Genomic DNA, 22,700 nt, shown 5'->3' on the forward strand with positions numbered 1-22,700 from the left:
ATGGCTGGCAGATTGTTATTTTCTGACTATGTTCACCCATAAATTTGTATAACCAGAAGAGTTTACTCTTTACAACCTGCTTTATTTTGCTTGCAATATTATTCTCTTCCCGATATTTTATATTGGGTAAAAAAAAAAAAGAAACTGAAGCAGTATTGTTAGTAATTGTGGATTGGTTGTTATTTTCAGGCTCTGATCTCCCATAAAATTGGTATAACCAATGAAATGTATGCTTCCCCTGTGGAGATTTTGTTATGAAATATATTTTTTCACTAAATCTTTTACATTTGATTTAAAAATATTGAAAACAAATACATTTACTGAAACTTGAGAGTATCAGGAAGGCCATAGAGGGACTCATGAAATGTGTTGCTTTCATAAACATCATCAGTTTTATTGATGGTGTCAGAAAGCAGAGCTGAGAAGGACTTAATGGATTTTTATTAACAGGCCTGTCTTGGTGTTGTAACTTTTTATGCATTGGAAAATGGGATCATTATTCTTTACAGTATTAAACAGCATATATTCATTGCACGTGTGTCAAATGACCACCATGTGCCAGGGGTTTGCACCAAGATAAAATAACTGTGTAATAGGCAATTTAACATGTAAGGATATTTTAATATAAGCATTTTAAAAACTTACTTTGCATGCAGAAATATAATGTGCTCTTCTACTTAAAAGGCTCAGTGCCTTATATATTTATTGAATTAAACTACCTGAGTGGGAGGGGGACAAATCTGTATACATTTTGTCCAAAGAGCTCACATATCTATAGTCATAAGTTTTCCAAGAAACCAAAAAACTCTATTGCCCTAAAATAAATGAAAAGAATAAGAACAGTAAGTTCTTGAATAATCCTAAGAATGATCCATTGTGAGGAAAATGGATATGTCAACCTAATTGTGCACTATAAATACTAGTTAATGTGATTACTTTGGGAATTGTTTAAAAATTTTTTTTAAAATAATTTATTATGAAAATTTTCAAGCATAGAGAAAAATATTAGAGGACTTAACAAAAGTGTGAACTCTCCATCCAGGTGTATTGCATTTTAAGATTCAATACATGTATGTATGAAGCATATTTATGAAATCTGCATTGTGCATATATATTGCATATAAAGAAGTAGCTCATTACAGAGAACTGAGATCCTCTTTGTGGCTGACACACTGGCCTCCCCTTGCTGAGGCAGGTGATTCATCTCACAAACCATCACTCCTCATTTCCATGTAGGTGCTGATGTACAAAAAGGCAAATATTGGGATACTCCATTACACGCTGCTGCTCAACAGTCCTGTACAGAAATTGTAAACTTACTGCTAGAATTTGGAGCGGATATCAACGCCAAAAACACAGATCTTCTGCGGCCTGTCGATGTAGCGACTTCTAACAGTTTGGTGGAAAGATTATTGCTTCAACATGAAGGTAAGAAGAATCTACGAGGGCATTAAAAACATTTTGAAGGGCTTGAAATAGATGAAATTAGAAGACTTTTTGTTGGCATGTAAAACAACAATGACATAGCATTTGGAATATTTTTTGAAGGAAGATAACTTTTTAACTTGGGTTGCATCCATAAAGAAGGTATCATGAGGATTTTGATTTTCTCTGTTCTCATCTTACCTAAATTCTGTATTCCTTCAGTTTAAGGTAAATATATTATTTTTTGACAGTAAACAATATGTTGATTCTGTTTAAATATATATTAATATATATCTTGAAATATGCCCCATTTTATAAGGATATGCATCATCTATAGTGTGTTATAGAAACATAATCATGAAGTATTTTTATTCTAAAACAGAAATTCTAAAGCCTGGTCTAGACACTAGAGAAAAATTTGCTTTGGCTTAAATACTTAATCTAATTTGAGGAAAAAAAATTTTTTTAATTCCCCTTTTAGTGCATAACACTTCTTGGAGCTTTTGATTTATATGTCCTTCATAAAGCAGGAGATTTATTTCTCCTTCAAAAAGCAAAAAGCCTTGTTTTTGAGGCTTTATAAACAACAATAATTTCATAAGCCCGAAGATTAAAATATTTTAAAGAACATGCATGGATTATATCTCAATTATAATAAAGTCTTACAAATAAAAGCAATACACATATGCTTATATAAATATCCCTAGGTTAATGGGTTTCCCAGGTGGTGTAGTGGTAAAGTATACGCTTACATTGCTGGGTTCGGTCCCTGGGTTGTGAAGATCCCCTGGAGGAGGAAATAGCAACCCACTCCAGTGTTCTTGCCTGGAAATTCCATGGACAGAGGAACTTGGTGAGCTACAGTCCATGGGGTGGCAAAGAGGCAGACAAAACTGAGCATGTACAAACGCACAATGGTCATACTGCCCTAATTTATTGCAAAACACTGTCTTTTTTTTGTGGTTTGATTTCATGTGTCTTACAACACAGAAAAATCCATTTTGATTTTAATGAACAAATACTTTCACGTTTCTTACAGCCACCCCAAGCTCTCTATGCCAGCTCTGCAGACTCTGTATCAGAAACTACATCGGTAGACCAAGATTACACCTTATCCCACAGCTCCAGCTGCCAACGTTATTGCAGAATTTCTTACAGTATCGATAAGGGAGTAAAATAATTCTAAATGTCTGAAAATCAGAAATTTCTATTTCATCTGCATAGTGTATATTTCATATTAAAACATGCTAAAGAGATGGTAGAGATATGAGAATACCCGGGAAGTTAGTGAAATAGCAATTTTAGTTAAAGTGTACTAGTGCATAGTATGTTTCATGCATTTTTACTGTTTTTGGACTATAATATGTTTAAAGTATCTATATGAACCCTTACTAAAAGTATTCATATATTTTTGAAGGTCTAGATTCTCCGATGAATGTTTATGCTTCTAAGTTTTGGCCTCTGTGATTATTTCTATATTGTTGACATTAATACAAAATATGAGTATGGTTTAGAAAAGAGCAGCTCATATATTTTTTGAAATAAAGATGACTGTCATTCAGGAAACCCACTATGGTAAATGTTTGCTTATCATTATAATGATCAATTCAGTAAAGAGAAGACGAATCACCCCTTTCCTGCAAAGGTCCCAGTGGTCACTTCACTGCCTTAGGTAAACCTGTTTCAGAAACTGGCAGGACTAGAATGATCACTACAGCTCTCTCACCCTGAGAAGTCTGGAACATTACACACCTGCTCCGTGTATTTGAAGACCCTTTCCTACTCATGAGTGGTCTCTCAGGGTCTCTCTTCCGTGCTTTTATACATATCACCCCAGCCTCCTCCATTCAGAGGCTGTCAGGAGCTGGTGAGACTTGGACCAGGAAAATGAACTTCATGTGTAGTTGATAAAGAGGCCCTGGGTCACACTCTAGGGATCAGGGGGGCCCAAGGCTGTAGAAAGTGAAAGATAAAAAATGCCTTAAAATGTGGGGTTTTCAAAGAAAAGGAAAAAGGATATTACTTAGCAAACACAGAAACCTTAGGAAATGTCCCCCATCTGTGGACCTTCACTGTGGTGTTTCTAATTCTTGCACAAAACAAGGGTTCAGCATAGACGATACTGTAAAGGGATGCTGTACATAAGAAGGTTTCCTCTGTGGGGTTTATTCTCTTCTGCTTAATGTATTTGAGTGCAATATAAAAAGTAATTAAAAAATAAAATTAAACATTAAAAAAAACTCTCTGTGACTACTTTTTAGCTTAAACTATTTGAATTAAAAGGTAATAAGATACTTATGCTGCTGCTGCTAAGTGGCTTCAGTCGTGTCCGACTCTGTGCGACCCCATAGACGGCAGCCCACCAGGCTCCCCGGTCCCTGGGATTCTCCAGGCAAGAACACTGGCGTGGGTTGCCATTTCCTTCTCCAATGCATGAAAGTGAAAAGTGAAAGTGAAGTCGCCCAGTCGTGTCCGACCCTCAGCGACCCCATGGACTGCAGCCTTCCAGGCTCCTCCATCCATGGGATTTTTCCAGGCAAGAGTACTGGAGTGGGGTGCCATCGCCTTCTCCGAAGATACTTATAACACTGTGTAAAGTAGAAGAAAAATAGTTGGATGAGTCCTATAAATTTATCAAATTTTGATAAAACATTTTGATAACCCAGGGCCTATTTTCCTTTTTACTTAATTCTTGATTGACTGCCAGAGACCTGTGGGAAATGAACTATTATTGTATATAACCCCAAAGTTATTAAGACTACATTTTTAAAGAATCATTCTAAATTTTCAAAAGTCAAAATACGGTTGTGGCATTTTTTTTTTAATATCTTCTATGTGGCTAGAGAGTTTTAAATTAGTCTGTTTTACAAAATATCTCAGTTTAATAAATTTGTAATATCCTCAGAATAATATGCATTTAACCTTTTTTTTAATTATAGATTAACCCTATTAAACATAATCACATATTAAAATTGCTTTTCAGTAAAACAGTGTCTACTAGTATTTTTCCTGAGCAAGAAGTCATCTTAGGGTACAAGGCATCCCTCTTAATTGGTCTTATGTCAGTAAGAGAAGCAAATATCAAATATTAAAATAAAAATTGACACTTGGAAAGTTTTAGAGTGCTGGTACCTTGTATATTAGCTTGAGTATGATTATCATATCAAAGAAATGTTCTAATTTAAACACACCATATGTATGTTACTATATTAAAGTGTGATGGTTATCCCTGGAATAAACCAGTTTTTTTTTTCTGTTCTAATTAGTATTTGATTTTATAATGGAAGGTAATGGAGAATATGATTAATTGTCCTAGTCTTATTTACTACTGGTTTTCAAATCACTGTATCAGGAGCAGTTAGAGCGACATAATGCCGACTGACACCGTGAAGTTCCTCTAATCAGAATCTTTTTACAGACGTGTGTAAAGGTCCAAGGACAAAATTCTACAAAGGCAAAATAAAAAAATACTACAGATATCCTATACCATACCTGGTATGAGGTTGCCTCCTGATCAACCCATCATAAGGTGAAAACATCATATGTTAAAAATGCATTTAATACACCTCCCCATGGAACATCAGAGCTCAGCCTGGCCCACCTTAAATGTGCTCAGATCATGTGCATTAGCCTACAGTTGGGCCCAATCATCTAACACAAAACCTAGTTTATCATAAAGCATTGACTCTCCCATGCAGTTGACTGAATATTGTACTGACAGTGAAAAGCAGGCCGTCGTCTGGGTCTAGAATAGTTATACATGTATCAGTTGCTCTGCTCTGTGGTCAGGGGACTGCCTGGGAGCGGCAGGTCCTGCCCAGCATCGAGAAATCTGGTGGGACAGTCTACCACTGGCCTGGGACAAAGACCCAAATGCAACCCTCAAAGTACAATTTCTACTGAAGGCATATGGTTTTCAAACCATCCTAAAGTCGAAAACCAGTAGATCGGGGACCATCTGTATTTGATACGAGATTAAAGAAATATGATGAAATAAATGCTGGAGTGAAGCACTGCTGAACACATTTATTTTTGTAGGAAAAAAATATTTACTTTCTATTATTGTTGTAACCACAGAGTACAGATGTCTAGAAATCAGTAAATAGAAGCACAGCGTGAAAGGATGGCCTCTTCTGAAAAGGTCTAAGAGTATCCACTGTGTTTCCTTAGCCCTGAACCCAGGAGGGTGGTTCTCCATTCACTACCAACAATTTAAACAAATGATCTTCTCCCTTGGGTTATTCCCACCTTTTTACTCTAATTTCTCTACTTTCTTATTTATAATTGGTTTAAGGTTTGCCCTCTCTCTTAAAAGCCTTAACAGTCATTCTCAGTCTTTTGGGGGGAGCAAATTTTATTCAGAAAATTCAGGCCTTGTTACCTCTCCATCTGCTCTAGGGCTTCAACAAAAAAAAGGGGTGCCCTTCGGGGAATATAAATGACCTAAATATATAAAATGAAACATCCACTGGAATTGCTATGGCAAATGGAAACATTCATTCTGTGTCGTACAAGGGCAGCCGATTAGGTCCACCTGCTAGAAACAAGAGAGTTTAGTGTTTCTGAGTCTCAACACAAACGGATCATTCCAGTGATTCACCCCTCAGACCATGAAGGTTCCCAAAGGCTCGAGGAGAGAAAGGCTGTGTTTCTGGGGGGCACAGGCCCCAGTAACAACCAGGAGAGGATTTGCTGGATGCAGGGTGGGAGACGCAACGAGTCAGGACATTTGCTGTCAGGACAGCTCCATCACAGGATCATCCCTTGTCAAAATCATGCCTTGTCAGGGTGAGGCGTGCAGGCAGATAATCTATGAAATGTACAGAAGGAGGAACAGGGTTTCTTCCCCAGGGGGGAACTGAGGCTGGGCTGGAGGATAGGGCAACGTGGTGCCAGCATCCTGTACTAGACCAAGGAATAAAGGCGTGCAGAAAACCCTGTTTCTGATCCTCCTTCACCCAGAGACAAGACGGAACTAACACCCTACATCTGGGTTTTTAAAGAGTTTGGGTTGTTTTTTTTTTTTTCTTTGGCAGGGGAGAATGGTGACTCCATCTCTCCGTATCATTCATTCTTGTGACCAATGCAGGATTCTTAGCTTGTCCCTTCCTCAAAAAGGACAAGCTAGCATTTGGGACTTGACACCATCTCTCAGACCCTGGACTTCAGGGAACCCAGGACTATTGAGAGTGAAGGCAGTTCCATCTGGGGCCAGGATTCAGTCTTCCAATAGCTGCCCCTCTTATTGCCAACTCCCCTCCCCATTAAAAGGAGGAGGGGTTCCATTATCAGTGGTCCCTCTTCCCCCGGAGCAGTGACTGACCCACAGAGCATGAGGGTGGGCCTCAGCTCTGAATCTGTCCTGTCTGGACCTAGCACTGCCCAGAGGGTAAGTTAAACACAAACACACACGGTTCTACACTTCCCAAGGACAAATGTTAATTCTCAAGGACAAGACCATTCAAACACATAAGGAGGAACAGAAGTATTTTCCTAACTAGCTCATAATTTTTGAGGCCTCCCTCTCAAAGTGAAGTGAGCATTTTACATTTTTATGTTTCAAATTATTATGCAGATCCATATCCATTTTGTACAGGAAGGCATGAAATGACTTTGAAAGCAAGAACTCAATTTAATGGTCTCAGTCTGGGGGAAGGGAAGCAGTAATTTTGGGCTCTGTTACAGTGTCCTTAAAACAAAACAAACAAAAAACCTGAAGGCATTAAAAGGAACCTCATGAACTTTCTTCTTGAGTTATGCATAGGAGGAAAAGTACATGGTCAACCCAGCCACATACGCCAGCTTTAGGAACATTGGGTTCGACTCTGTTCCACGGTTCCACACTCAGAGCACCCCATGCTTGGCTTAATGGTCATCTTGAAGGCTTAATTTTTCAACAGTGGGCCCCACAGTTTTATTCCGATTCTGTTCCGATTCACTGTGACACTATAAATACTCCAGTGACTAACATCCATGTAGAGAGACATTTTCATCTTTGGGTGATGTGGCAGTCCGAGCATGGATTGGAAAGGAATTTTTAGACACAGATTGTTGCAGAAAGGAGTGGGTTTGAGAACCAAAGAGCAGAGATAATGTGGGTGCTATGAGCACAGCTGGCTGACCTCCTGGTTGATGCTTTTCATAGGTTAGTAGCCAATTTTTATAGCCTCAAGACAGAAAATTCCTGCTGGAAGGGTGGCATTAGGTGACTGGTTAGGGGGCCATGGTGGGCGTTTTTACCTAATTTGAGGTTAGGAAGCTGGCCAGTAAGGATCAGGGGGCTTGGCAGCAGTTCCAATGGGGCTTGGTCAGTTTCAGGGGTGACCTTGCCTCTGGGCTCCATGTCTGAGGCCTTGCTGCAATGCCTCGCACCTGTGACCTGGGGATAGGACTCCACAGGTAAGCCACGTGGAACTTTCTCAGTTAATTCTTGTCCCATTAAAAGAACTAGAGGGATAACCTGAGGTGCTTTATCAAATGTCACTTCAATATGGACACAGTCCAGGTTGGAGGGCACAGGAGGAGAATCCAGAGATCCTTCTGTATGACTCAGGAGACGGACACTTCCCCTCCTTGTGGGCAGAAGCAGACGGGGTGGGGTGGGGGTCTGGTTACACCCAGTAAAACACAGATGCCCCAGGCTGAGCAGAACACAGTCGGCTCCCACTGTCTACACCCCGTTACCTTCACAGTGGAAGAGAGGTGTGGCGTAGAGAAATCAAAGCTGAGACCACAGCTTGAAAATCCCCAATTCCCAGTGCACTTAACTAAAACCTAAGCTGTCCCGGTGTCCCCAGATGCTGATTTCAACCTTAAATAAAACTTTAAGCCTTCTTCCTATCAATGAGACCTTACAGCTTCCTAGCTAGTGGGTTATAATCAAGGAAAAGGAGTGTAAGTTCCCAGTAACCAGTACTTTGGCCACCTCATGCAAAGAGTTGACTCACTGGAAAAGACTCTGATGCTGGGAGGGATTGGGGGCAGGAGGAGATGGGGACGACAGAGGATGCGATGGCTGGATGGCATCACTGACTCGATGGACTTGAGTTTGAGTGAACTCCGGGAGTTGGTGATGGACAGGGAGGCCTGGCGTGCTGCGATTCATGGGGTCGCAAAGAGTCGGACACAACTGAGCGACTGAACTGAACTGAACTGAAACAGTCACAATGGAAACAGTGCACAGTCACCCCTTAAAGGCTTGAGGATGCCAAAATCCCAGGATGCTCAAGGTCGTTATTAAAAACAGTGTGGAATTTGCTTATAACCTATGCACACCCTGCTGTATACATTAACTCATCTCTAGATTACTTATAATACCTAATACAATGCAAATGCTGTGTAAAGAGTTGCTGGCAGGAGAAAAATTCAAGTTTTGCCTTTCCAAACTTTCTGGAATTGTGTTTTCTAACATTTTTGTATCTGAGCCAGGTTAAGTCCACAGTTATGGAAGCCATGGGTCCGAGGGCTGACTGTACTGACACAAACATACTTTATAACCTGCACTATAGTTGCTGAAATTCAGCTTCTAAGCTCCTTCTGCTGCAACTCTCCCTGTCTGTCAAGTTTGCTTCTTGATCAAGAAAATACTCATATCAAGTAAGCTCTCTGAATTTTCTTTTGACATATGAGAGGTCAACAACAATTATTGACTTGGATAGCTGTTGGGCTCACGTGGGAAGTTGGCTGGGACTTAGAGGATGACTCCAGGTTTCTGAACTTCATCAGGAGGTAACTTCAGTCACAGCTGCTCTTCTGTTTGAGGGTTCTTTACTGGAATAAACTGCCACAGTCCCTAGCAACTGTTATCCTGCTATTGATCTGATACTTTCTCTCCTCTGTAACAATCTGCAAGAACCACAAAAAGCAGCGTGCTTTCTTCGAGCAGGAGCAGTAGGGCAAGTTCATCATCCTGCTTTAGGTCAAATCAATTTTCTGGCTCTCTGCCACAAGATCAGCAGAAGTTTTTGAGTATCTTAACATCCCCCAGGACATCCAGCTGGTCCACTTTATTCGTGATACCATGGATCTGATGAATAGGAGTAGCAGGTTCTTCAGCTGCCTTAGTGAGATGTAGATGAGCCGGTGGTAGAGGGAGACCACATTCCAGGCATCATTCATCAGGGAAACAGTAACTTTTGAATTCAACAATAATTTAACATCAGGAAATGGTTAAATGGATACTGAAGAGCTACACAATTAAAATGAGACTATTAAATTAACAGAGATAGACCTCAAGTTGTTGTTGTTGTTTAGTTACTCAGTCATATCATGACTCTTTGGACTCCATGGACTGCAGCACACCAGGCTTTCCTGTTCTTCACTGCCTTCCAGAGTGTGTTCAAACTCATGTCCATTGAGTCGGTGATGCCACCCAACCATCTCATCCTCTGTTGTCACCAGACCTCTATGCAAAGGGAAGGGGCAGGAGTTCTGAGTGGAGAAGGAAACAGCAGCCCACTCCAGTACTCTTGTCTGGAGAATCCTGTGGACGGAAGACCCTGGTGAGCTGCTGTCCATAGCGTCGCACAGAGTCGGACACAACTGAAGCGACTTAGCATGCATGCATGCACTGGAGAAGGAAACGGCAACCCACTCCAGTGTTCTTGCCTGGAGAATCCTGTGGACAGAAGAGCCTGGTGGGCTGCTGTCCATAGGGTTGCACAGAGTCGGACACAACTGAAGCGACTTAGCAGCAGCAGCAGCAGCAGGAGTTCTGAGAGCCTTGAACTTCGAGGGAAAGCCCTACAGACTGACTCTTAGAAGGGGCAGAGAACACAGCAGGTGCTGATTCTTGAGGAACTTAGAGCAGGGATCTGAGAGTCGAATCTAGGGCTCAGACTTCTGAATGCCACCACTGCAGCCTGTAAGAGAGTACGATGAAACTTGCTCCAGGAGTGGGAACAAAAACTGGAAACTGGCACCAGCTGGCACTGCCAGGTGAAGCTTTGTTGCCTTGGTGACCTTCGTCCAAACAGCCCTTCTCCCTCTGGCCTCCAGGTCTCTCTCTCTCTCTCTCTAGTTCCCCCTAGTGGCAGAATTTAATACAGCTCAGCAAAGGAAACACCACATTCAGTTCAGTTGTCACTCAGTCGTCTCAGACTCTTTGCGACACCATGGACTACAGCATGGAGAAGGCAATGGCACCCCACTCCAGTACTCTTGCCTGGAAAATCCCATGGATGGAGGAAACTGGTAGGCTGCAGTCCATGAGGTCGCTAAGAGTCGGACACGACCGAGGGACTTCACTTTGACTTTTCACATTCATGCATTGGAGAAGGAAATGACAACCCACTCCAGTATTCTTGCCTGGAGAATCCCAGAGATGGGGGAGCCTGGTGGGCTGCCATCTATGGGGTCGTACAGAGTTGGACACTACTGAAGCAACTTAGCAGCAGCAGCAGCAGCAGGACTACAGCATGCCAGGCCTCCCTGTCCATCACCAACTCCTGGAGCTTGCTCAAACTCATGCCCATTGAGTCGGTGATGCCATCCAACCATCTCATCGTCTGGCATCCCCTTCTCCTCCCACCTTCAATCTCTTTCCCAGCATCAGGGTCTTTTCCAGTGAGTCAGTTCTTCGCATCAGGTGGCCAAAGTATTGGAGTTTCAGCTTCAGCATCAGTCCATCCAGTGAATATTCAGGATTTATTTCCTTTAGGATGGACTGGTTGGATCTCCTTGCAGTCCAAGGGACTCTCAAGAGTCTTCTCCAACACCACAGTTCAAAAGCATAAATTCTTTGGTGCTCAGTTTTCTTTATAGTTCAACTCTCATATCCATACATGACCACTGGAAAAACCATAGCTTTGACTAGACAGACTTTTGTTGGCAAAGTAATGTCTCTGCTTTTTAATATGCTATCTAGGTTGGTTATAACTTGTCTTCCAAGGAGCAAGCATCTTTTAATTTCATGACTGCAGTCATCATCTGCAGTGATTTTGGAGCCCAAGAAAATAGTCTCTCACTGTTTCCATTGTTTCCCCATCTATTTGCCACAAAGTGATGGGACCGGATGCCATGATCTTCGTTTTCTGAATGTTGAATTTTAAGCCAGCTGTTTTATTCTTCTCTTTCTCTTTCATCAAGAGGCTCTTTAGTTCCTCTTCGCTTTGTGCCATAAGGGTGGTGTTATCTGCGTATCTGAGGTTATCATAGGTATCATCTGCTTCTGCTCACATTAGTAACTCCGTGTGAAGCTGTCCCCTTTCCTCTTCATTCCACAGATTTCCATGATCATCTTAGAAATATTTAAACGTACTGAGCCCTTATGATGTGTGCACACTGTTCCAGGCTTTTCACTCATTTAACTTATTGATTTAATCCAACATAACCCTGTGAGGCATATCCTATTTACTTCCATCTTTTACAAATAAAAATAAATAACTCATCACATAATAAGTCTCAAAACCAATAAAAGATAGGGCTGGTGCTCCAAAGCCTGTGTCTTTACCTATTCAAAATACTGCCTTATAAAAGTCACATCAAAGGTCACCTCCTCTGAGAGGACTCCTACACTCCCTCAGGCCAAATTATTTGCTTCCTCCCTGATACTCATATATTTTTACCGTGGCAGAGCTTTTCAGATATTTATATCTCTGTACCTTCTATAAATAAGCCAGTGCACAGCACCCAATGGAACTTCCTGCAATGACAGCGTGGTGTCTATGCTGTACCAAGTGATGGCCACTAGCCAGTCCCATGTGGCTCTGAGCAGTTGAAATGCAGCCAGTGTTACCCACTTTATTTTATTTTAATTTGTTAATATTTACATCTGAACAGCTACATAGGGCTAGTGGCTAGCATATTGAATAGTAATGATCTAGTACACAGCAAAGAACAGAACAATAACTCCTCAAAAAGTTCACTGAATGAAATAATTATCCATGAAAAACATATTGGGCAAAGAAAAAACACTTGTATAGCCCCATTTCTGGTTTTCTTTTTCACCATATACAGACTCACACTGGTTTACTATATTAATAAACATGTTCAGTAAAATATTGCTGTACTCTCAAGTCTATCCCATATTTATCTTGCATAATAATATGTATATATGAACCACATTGATTTTATCTTTTACTGTAAAAGTTTTTAAAGGATGTTAATAATTCTGATGTGCAAATATTTAATTTATAATTGTGCCTGGTCTGCAATCCTTTTTTAATCTATATCTTTCACTGATAAATCTCAAGCGACTAGCTCAGGGCCTAGTAGGGATTCAATAAATACTTGTCCAATGAATGAATGAATCATGCACACTGGGGCATCCTTGTGAAGTGTGACGATCTAATTTACAAGTTACCTTCAATATTATGCAATTTTTATGAACACAACGTAAAATTAAGGAAATACGTACATTAAATTTTGTAGACATTAAGCATCTATTCATCTTAATTTTGAAGATTTTTTTCCATTGGAAGTTTGTAACAAAATCTCTATTGTTTCCATTTTCCAAACAAAAACAGTCTTTGTCTTCTGAAATGTCCTCAACCTCCTCAAAATGATTGACTACAGAAACCACAACATTCAAAATGTCAGTTTCTAAGGGAAAGCCGGATGGGAGTGAGAGTGTTCTAATCGGTTACTTCTTAAAGGGTAAAACGGAGATTGAAAGCTCCGTCCAAAGTTTAAGCTCCTGGAACCGAGTCCTTTCCCAGTGGGACCCGGGATGCGCGTCCACCAACCCAGGGTAGCAGGACCCCAAGCTGGAGCACCCGTGAGGCGGGGCGTTCGCGCTGAGGCCCCGCCCCCACTAGGCCCCGCCCCAGCAGAGGCCCCGCCCCTACCGGTGCTGCCATAGAAACCCAGAAAGCGCCATGGCTGCCGCCGGCCCTAGAAGGGGTCTTTTGACACAGCCGGCGGCAGCCCGCCCTAAGTCACGGTCGGTTTTGCCATGTCAAGCAGCTCCCAATGGAGAGAAGCCTAAGAAGTGTCTGGTCTATCCTCATCCCCCGAAGAGCTCCCGCCTGTCTCGGTCGGTTCTGCGCTGGCTCCAGAGCCTCGATCTCACCTTCTTCCCCAGGAACATCAGCAGGTACTGAAGCAGGTCCGGCCCCCCGGACGCCTAGAGGCGCTGAGGGCCCAGCAGAGCAGGCCCGGGATCCGCTCAGGGGCTCTTTCCAGGGACTGCCCCCGTCCCCGCCTACTCACCACACACACACACACACACACATGCACACACACTCATAAATTCATATACACACACTCACACTCACATACACACTCACATACACACTCACATACACACACACTTACATACACACACATACACACATACTCATACATTCATACACACACACACACACACACTCACACACTCCTTGCTCTCTTAGGGAGATGACCTAAAAAAATAGGATGGAGCATTTCAATCAGTCAGTCATTACTTAGACTTAAGCCAACAGAGAATACTTTGGTAACTCAAAAAAAAAAAAAAAAAAAAGTCCAGGCTCTTTCTCCAGGGACATTGGACATTTATATTAGTGAGGATCAGTTTACTTTCTGTTAGATATTACATCTAGTTTGAGAGTTATCAGGGACTGAAAAAAGTTGCTGTCTAACTGCAGCCTCACTGAACACTGCTGTTCAGTCGCTAAGTCATGTCTGACTCTTTGCCACCCCATGGGGTGCAGTGTTCCAGACTTCCCTGTCCTTCTCTAGCTCCTGGAGTTTGCTCAAACTCATGTCTACTGATTGGTTATGTTATCCAATTACCTCATCCTCTGTTGTCCTCATCTCCTCTTGCCCTTAATCTTTTGCAGCAGCAGGGTCTCTTCCAATGAGTTGGCTCTCTGCATCAGGTGGCCAAAGAAGTGGAGCTTCATCTTCAGCATCAGTCCTTTCAATGAATATTCAGAGTTGATTTCCTTTAGGATGGACTGGTTTGATCTCCTTGCAGTCCAAGGGACTCTCAAGAGTCCTCTCCAGCACCACAGTTCGAAGCATCAATTTTTTTGGCACTGAGCCTTCTTTATGGTCCAACTCTCACAGCTGTACATGACTACTGGAAAAAACATGGCTTTGACTCTACAGACTTTTGTCACAATGAGGTCTCTGCTTTTTAACAAAGAATGCTATCTACATTTGTCACAGCTTTTCTTTCAAGAAGCAAGCATCTTTTAATTTCATTTACTGAACATAACTGGCAGTTAATATTTTTTCTGGGAATGCAAACTAAATTCCAGAAAAATAATGACTTTGTAGGCAATGACTCTGGCTTATTAATTTCAGTTTTCCTTAAGAAAGATGCCTGAACTTTTCAGTGGATTCAGGTATCACATGGGGATCTTGTTAAAATGCATATTCAATACAAAATAATAGTTTTGGCTTCATAAAAGGAATGCCACGGGCTTTGGTGTGTCAAATAGCATTACCCAAATGCTATTCCATAGCAGGCTTCCTTAGAGCAGTGATCCAAGAAAGCTCCATAAGTTAGCTGCTGTCAGTATAGAATATTTAAGTGGTGTAACAAAGGTCCATCTAGTCAAGGCTATGGTTTTTCCAGTAGTCATGTATGGATGCAAGAGTTGGACTGTGGAGAAAGCTGAGTGCTGAAGAATTGATGCTTTTGAACTTTGTGGTGTGGGATAAGACTCTTGAGAGTCCCTTGGACTGCAAGGAGATCCAACCAGTCCATTCTGAAGGAGATCAGCCCTGGGTGTTCTTTGGAGGGAATGATGCTAAAGCTGAAACTCCAGTACTTTGGCCACCTCATGCAAAGAGTTGACTCATTGGAAAAAACTCTGATGCTGGGAGGGATTGAGGGCAGGAGGAGAAGGGGACGACAGAGAATGAGATGGCTGGTTGGCATCACTGACTCGATGGACGTGAGTCTGAGTGAACTCTGGGGGTTGGTGATGGACAGGGAAGCCTGGCGTGCTGCGATTCATGGGGTCGCAAAGAGTCGGACACGACTGAACTGAACTGAATTAACTATAAATACAAATTGTATAAGTAACTGCACTTAATTTCATTTCCTTATCGCTATGGAACAGGGATTTTTCAAATGGCTTCCTGATAGCAGAAATATTTACTACCTATTACCCCTGGGACCTTAAATTGTCATCCTTTAAAAATGGAACTTCTTTAAAAGTCAAGTTGGATAACTGGGCACAGTTGGAAAAGGTAAATTAGCAATCACTGACATTTTTAACTGTTGAGAAGTTTGTTTGAAGAGGTGTATTCCCAAGATCTTGGATTTCTCTGTATATGGCGTGTGTGGCCATGTGCTGGGTTGGCAGCTTGTTTCCTTGTATTGAAAAGGTTACTAAGGTTTATGTCATGAGTCACCTATGAAACTTGGCATACTCATTTCAAATTGGAGTGGGATATAATAGTTGATTTTCTTGCTGAGTAATAATATTTTTTAATAATTATCACATTAAACCTCAAACTATTAGTTGAGGATTAAAGGGAGACTAGAGTGAATTCACAGTAATTGGAGACTTTTATAGAACTTCTTATGATGAAAGTATTCTCTTTCTACTATTAAAGTTCCTGGCAAGGAAAAAACTTAAATTACCTAAAGAACTAATCCATGGAACAATTCACTGTAAAGCCGGAGTACCTGAAATACTGATACAGGAGGTGTACACCTTGTTAACACATAGAGAGTGAGTTATCTGGAATTTTCTAGTAATATAATTTAATATGAAACATTTGTTAATATAAATCTTATTACTAAAATGGTATTTGTCAACAGTATTTTATTTTTTTTCCAGAATTAAAAGTATCCAGGAAGACCTCGTGAATTTCACAGACTACAGTTACCAGATGCAGTTGCCCCTGGTCCCTAGGTCGACAGCTTCAAAGTCTATTAAAGATAACATTAGGCTATCAGAACTAATAGGCAATCCCAACAAACTTAACAATGAACTTAAAGTAGAGTTCCTCTTCCTTTTACAAATGTTGCAAAGGAAATTGAGCAGAAAACTGAATCCAAGTAAGTTTTTCTTGGAAATAGTCAACTGGGTTCTTCCAAGCTTAACGAGGCTCTACTTGAGCATAAGTGAAAGCAAAGCCTGCCACTGTACGCGATTCATGGACTGTTGTAATTTCATCTGCTGTGACTTTTATTAATTCAATCATATATGCATTCATATCTATCATATTATTTTGTGCTTTTAATGTGTTCTATTTCTTATTTTTTGTCTTACCTATTTTTTTCTTCTTTAGCACTGAACTTTTTTCCAAAGACCCTGCTACTAATTTGGAAAATTATAAATTTCTACTCTTTATAGTGCTACCATAGAAATTTTAACATGCATATTTATCTTAGTCTAAATGTAATATATTTATTCTCTTCCTCAAACTGTAAGGGCCTTAGAACACTACCCACTCCCTGCCAGCCCCCTGTCCCATTTAAGTTCTCTATTTTTTTTAAAGTTGATACTATTTCTCCCTTTTATTTTTATTTATTTATTTTTGGCTATACCGCACAGACATGCAGGATCTTAATTCCTCTACCAGGGATTGCATCCGTGCTCCCTGTAACAGAAGGGCAGATTCTTAACCACTGGACTGCCAGGGAAGTCCCCCCACTTAAGTTCTTTTGTTGTTCAGCATTTTAGTTTTGTCAAGTTATTTTTTTAACACCACAAAATCAAGCATCATTTTTTGTCCCTAATATTTGCTTATATTTAATCTGTCTCACTATTAGTTCTACTTATTGGTTCTAGTAGGAATTTCTGGATTGAAACACATCCATTCCATTTAATCTTCAATTTAAAAGTCCATTTTAGTGCAAAGCTGACCTGCATCCCTGTTTGCTTTGGAACACAATTTCTCTTTAGCTATGGACACCTCAACCCTTCAGATTATTGAACAGAATTCTTTTATCATCAGTGTTGATTTTTGAGACTGCTGATTTTAAGCAGCCAAAGTGATTGTAACAGTTCTGTGCAATGTTACTGTCCAGAACATTTAGCGGACATAGGGCACAGCTGATGAGTAGAAATGACCTCACACACATCTTCTAGCCTCCATGAGGGTGAGCTAAGAGGAGTAAGTGGTCTTTGGAAGCACAGTGAAATTGATGCCCAAGTGCTGCAGTTGACAGAATTAGTAAGAAACATAGAAACATGGAAAATAATTTTGTCACCATTTTTATAGTACAAAAATAACTGCAAAATGAAAGATACTATATGATTTTACCTATATGAAATATAAAAACATGTAAAGCTAACCTATGATAGATGTCAAGACAGTTTTCTTTTTAGAGTTCTGGAGCTTCCCTGGTGGCTCAGTGGTAAAGAATCTGCCTGCCAACAAGGGTTTGATCCCTGGGTCCAGAAGATCCCCTGGAAGAAGTAAGTGGCCACCCACTCCAGTATTCTTGCCTAAGAAATCCCGTGGACAGAGGAGCTTGGCAGGTTACAGTCCATGGGGTCACAAAGGGTCAGACATGACTTAGTGACTAAACAACAACAAGAGAGAGACATGAGGGGGTTCAGGGGTGCTGGTACTGTTTCTGGATCAAGGTGATGGCAACCCAGGTATGTATTCACTTTGAAAATTCATCAAACTGTAACAATATGATTTGTTCATTTTTCTGTATGTATATTATTATTGAATAAAAGCTTATCAAAAGACTAATAGGAACACAGGGATACTGTCTTTAAAGTAACTTTTTTGAAGCAACAATTCCATGCATCAGAGATGTGAACCATGGTGGAGAGGGCTATTAACCTATGTATTCACACCACTCTCAGGAATATGATACAAAAGTGAAAGTGAAGTCACTCAGTCATGTCTTGACTCTCTGCAACCCCATGGACTGTAGCCTGCCAGGCTCCTCCGTCCATGGGATTTTCCATGCGAGAATACTGGGGTGAGTGGCCATTTCCTTCTCCAGGGGATTTTCCCAATGCAGGGATCAAACCCGGATCTCCCGTATTGCAGGCAGACTTTACCGTTTGAGCTACCAGGGAATCCTTGATGTCTAAATGATCTGCTTAAATGAAAATTGTAGTGTCATATTTTGACAATAGTCATAATGAATTTTTAAGAAAAAATGTTGTGTTTGTATTTTATAGAATGGTTTGCAGTCAAACCAACAGTGGGAGAATCTACTCTCGATCATCGTCCTGCCAAAGCCTCTGGGAACAAGAGCAATTCAGTTGTTTCAAAGGAAAGAGCCGCTCCTGTGTGTTGTAAGTTTTTTAGAAGTTTTTTTTTTTTTTTTTTACTTGTTAAAATTGATGTTTTTCTTTTACTTTGTTCATTTAAAATTTTTTAAATAGTAAAAATGTTGGTCTAGGCATTCAGTCTAGAACTGTGCAGGGGGTTGACGTGCTGTGTTTTTCTATAGGTGCTGCGAGTGTGAGTACATTAAGAGCTAAGAAACAGTCAAAACAGGGGAAACCCCCAAGCCAGGGTGCCCCTACTTTCTTCTATATGAGCCATCCCAATACTGATTTCTGCTTAAAAAAGTGAGTCTGAAACAGGGGAAGCGCATTGGCAGAGCTCAAAACTTAGTTCTCTAGCAGCTGGATGATGAATCAGTCCTAAGGCAGACACAGACAACCTGCACACCTGGACTTTCCAATAACTTGTTTTACAAAAAGCCACAAGTTTAAATCCTGTGAATTCAGAAAGCACTGTATACCACAGCAAGCTGTAGCCAAACCACAGGCTAAAGTCAGTCTCTGCCTGACAATTTTGTATAGCCTGCAAATGAAGAATGGCTTTTACATCTTCAAATGGTTGGAAACATATCAAAAGAAAAACGGTATCTCCTGACACAAGAAAATGCGATGGAATTCTAGTTTCCATGTTGATAAGTAAAGCTGTACTGGGACACAGCCATGCCTGTGCCTTTGTGCCTTGTCTGTGGCTGCTTCTTATCTAGAGCAGCAGGCTGGTACTGGCCACAGAGACTGTCTGGCCCACAACGTAGGATCCAAGACTCAGCAAATAAAAAGATGAGGGCAATACAACCAATACTTTTTAAGACATGTTGAGGACATTTGCTAAAAAAAATATTCACTATGTATCAGAAATTCAGATTTAACAGTGTCCCATTTTTATCTGAAAACCCTACTCAAAGCTTGAAATATAATATTTACTGTCATGCCCTTGATGGAAACTATCCTGTGGACTCTCTACAGAGCAGGCTGCCTAAAGTGTGAAGAGGGATTTCTTGGGCAAGATGAGGTGAAGAGGGATTTCTTGGGCAAGATGGGGTGGAAGTTCCTTGCTTATATAAGCTCTGGGAAAGCAATGTCAACAGATTCTTTGTTGTTTTTTTTTTTTTAAATGACTTCTCAGAACCTTTCATATGCTAATATGCATTATGAATATTAAAAGGGAAAGGTATAGAATGAAGTGTTTTCAAACTCTATCTGATCACATGGGGCTTTCCTGGTGGTTCAGCAGTAAAGAATCTGCCTGTAATGCAGGAGATGTGGGTTCCATCCCTGAGTCTGGAAGATCCCTTGAAGAAGGAAATGGCAACCCACTCCAGCATTCTTGCCTGGAGAATCCCATGGACAGAGGAGCCTGGTGGGCTACAGTCTGTGGGGTCACAAAGGAGTCGGACACGACTTAGCAACTTAACAACAACAATTTGATCACACATTACTATCACTTAGTTTTGTTTTGTTATGGCTTGATAGCTCGGTTGGTAAAGAATCTTCCTACAGTGCAGGAGACCTGGGTTTGATCCCTGGGGTCGGGAAGATCCCCTGGAGAAGGAAATGGCAACCCACTCCAGTATCCTTGCCTGGAAAATCTCCTGGACAGAGGAGCCTGGTGGGCTGCATTCCAGTGGGGGTCACAAAATGTTGGGCACGACTGAGCAGCTTCACTTTCACGTTTCACGCATTGGAGAAGGAAACGGCAACCCACTCCAGTATTCTTGCCTGTAGAATCCCAGGGACCCGGGAGCCTGGTGGGCTGCCATCCATGGGATCGCACAGAGTCGGACACGACTGAAGTGACTTACCAGCAGCAGCAGCAGCAGCAGAGCAACTAACACTTATGGCTTGGTAGAACAACTGTTCCCCAGAGCACACTTTTTTAACATTGAGACCTTAGGCCAGCCAGTGCCTCAAAATACATCACCACAGAATCTAACAGAAGTAAATTCCAATGCTTCTATGAGGGGAAAAAAAAAAAAAGAGCAGTTCATAGTTTCCCTTTTAGATTCTGAGAACACGTCCTCCCCTTCAGCCTACCTCAGGCTCCTTCCATCAGGGATGTTTGCAGTAAACGTTCCAGCAGGGTGGGAGCTGGAACCCCGCGGGCTGGTGTGGTGGGCAGGGAGGAGATTGCAGCGGCCTCTCTCTGTTCACCTGCCTGCCTCCATCCCTGTAATAGAGCTCAAAGGGCCAGACTGGAGACTGGGGATGACAAAGCAAAGGCAGGAATGAGCCAAAGCAAGGCTTTCTGCCTGTATAACAAACAGATGTCAGGTGCCACGCTTAAAAAAAAAAAAGACAGTTGCCTACTGATATCTGAGTTGCTAAAGAGTATTCTTCATTTCCGTTGTCTTTTCAGGAAACTTTCAAGACTCACAGGTGAGTTTTTCGAAAAACTGTATGCTATCGTTATTTCAGATTGGGACTCCTAGTAGCAATGGCCTCTTGCTGTTCTGTGTTTAACAATGGACGAACTGCTGTAAGTAACGCGTCCCCCACCTGCGCTCTCATGAGGCCCGATGCCCTTCCGTTCCCGCGGTCTTGTCTTCTCTTTTTCAAGATGGCCGACGGGTGCCCTCACGGGCCGGGCCGCGCGGGACGGGGAGGCACGAGCTTTTCTCCTTCTCCTTCACTCCAGCCTGTTGTAGATCCTGGGACTCTCTCAACCGAGGCACAACAGGAATTAATAAATGGTGTGGGTTTGACTTTGGTAATTATATGGATGAGAGCCCTTTTTCCTAGGCTTTACGTCATTTCTCCCCACATTTGTGAGATGGATGCCGTTTCGGTCATTTCTGATAAGAGCAGAGTGATTAGTTTGGATAAGCTAACAGAACTGGCAAGTTAACAGGAGCAGAGGCAACAACCCTCGACTGAAGGAATTTAACCCTATTTTACCACCTGAGATGGCACTTGGCACTGAATGGTACTGAAATCACAGGCTGTTCATCTGAAAAGTTTCTCTTAATATATTGATGGGGTGGTAAAAATTAATTATAAGAAAGGTGTTTTGTGTGTGTGTTTTTTTTTTTTAAACACTTAAGTTCCTTTGTTTACCTAAATTGAGCATCAACCACAACAACGGGCCAAGGAAATGCAGGTCTCTCAGTTATCTCTTGGCCAATCCTATTCGAACCAAGTCAGCTGAAGAGTCTGAGTGGCTAGCTTGGATGCCTCCGCACAGAATTCTAGAAACCTAATTCTGAATTCTGTGTTTGCAAACCTAAGCACTATTAAAATCACTATTAAAATCACTGTTGCCTCACCTGCTTTCTGAAGCAACATTTAAAAATAGTAGTCATATTCAGTATCAGATGCACCCAATAACCCCTGGGTATTTTTAGGCTCTACAGATGACTTCTGGAGGTGCTGGTATTCCGGTTTTGTATTTCCAACTACTATAATGCATGCTGTAAATGTTCTGTTTACTTGAGATTTTAGACTAACTTGTGCCCAGCCTCTTGCTAATTATTGTGTATGGTTGGTACATTAGAAACATTGATGTTTATGTACATATTTAATAACCAGACTGGATCTTAATTTTATGTAAATATCCCACCAAATACAGGTAATAGAGTCAGTACACCTAAAGAAATTGAGGTGAAGCAAACCAGAACACATTCTGACAGTATGAAGCCTACCATAAATGTGGAAAAGGAACCCGAAGAAGCACCTGTCTAATGGCTTTGAAGATGTGATTTTACCACCTCTTGCCACCCTAATAGGATACAATCATCTACACTTGGATATATTTCAATAAGAAGTAAAGTGTGTCTTATCCATAGTTGGGCTGAAGAGCGTATTTTCTAAAAATTCAACAACCCTTTATTCAACACCTGTGCCTGCCTGGTACTGTTGAAAACACAAAATTGGTTTATTAGTATGCATGTTAATGCTTAGTCCATCAGTCATGTCTGACTCTTTGCAACCCCATGGACTGTAGTCTGCCAGGCTCCTCTGTCCCTGGGATTCTCCAGGTAAGAATATTGGAGTGGGTTGCCATTTCCTCCTCCAGGGAATCTTCCTGATCCAGCGATTAAACCCACATCTCCTACGCTCCTGCATTGGCAGTAAGATTCTTGACCAAGAAGCCACCTGGGAAGCCCCTTCATTAGTCCAGAATGAGCAAAAATGAGTTTA

General features: G+C 41.4%; 2 protein-coding genes across 3 annotated transcripts in view; both read left to right on the forward strand.

Moving 5' to 3' along the window:
- The window catches only part of ASB5 (ankyrin repeat and SOCS box containing 5), a 39,803-nt gene extending 37,091 nt beyond the window's left edge, over positions 1 to 2,712 (forward strand). For both annotated transcript variants that reach the window (XM_055567470.1, XM_055567472.1), the window contains exons 6-7: positions 1,237 to 1,428; positions 2,465 to 2,712. In XM_055567470.1, the coding sequence (XP_055423445.1) occupies positions 1,237 to 1,428; positions 2,465 to 2,592 (320 nt within the window). In that variant the 3' untranslated portion in view covers positions 2,593 to 2,712. The remainder of the gene's footprint in view (positions 1 to 1,236; positions 1,429 to 2,464) is intronic.
- A 10,421-nt stretch (positions 2,713 to 13,133) lies between these two features.
- Positions 13,134 to 22,353, forward strand: SPATA4 (spermatogenesis associated 4). Its single transcript, XM_055570173.1, has 8 exons — positions 13,134 to 13,459; positions 15,417 to 15,546; positions 15,916 to 16,034; positions 16,143 to 16,363; positions 18,456 to 18,572; positions 18,731 to 18,851; positions 20,920 to 20,939; positions 22,129 to 22,353. Exons 1-8 carry the CDS (start codon positions 13,242 to 13,244, stop codon positions 22,239 to 22,241), a joined length of 1,059 nt encoding a protein of 352 aa, XP_055426148.1. The 5' UTR covers positions 13,134 to 13,241; the 3' UTR covers positions 22,242 to 22,353.
- Positions 22,354 to 22,700: the final 347 nt, after the last annotated feature.

This window comes from Bubalus kerabau, chromosome 2 (genome assembly GCF_029407905.1).
Source record: "Bubalus kerabau isolate K-KA32 ecotype Philippines breed swamp buffalo chromosome 2, PCC_UOA_SB_1v2, whole genome shotgun sequence".
Lineage (NCBI taxonomy): Eukaryota > Metazoa > Chordata > Mammalia > Artiodactyla > Bovidae > Bubalus > Bubalus kerabau.

Coding starts and splice junctions, on each gene's coding strand:
- SPATA4 (XM_055570173.1), top strand. CDS start 13,242: ATGGCTGCCGCCGGCCCTAGAAGGGGTCTTTTGACACAGCCGGCGGCA. Junction 15,547..15,915: donor ACTGGGCACAGTTGGAAAAG/GTAAATTAGCAA, acceptor CTACTATTAAAG/TTCCTGGCAAGGAAAAAACT. Junction 18,573..18,730: donor AAGAGCCGCTCCTGTGTGTT/GTAAGTTTTTTA, acceptor GTTTTTCTATAG/GTGCTGCGAGTGTGAGTACA.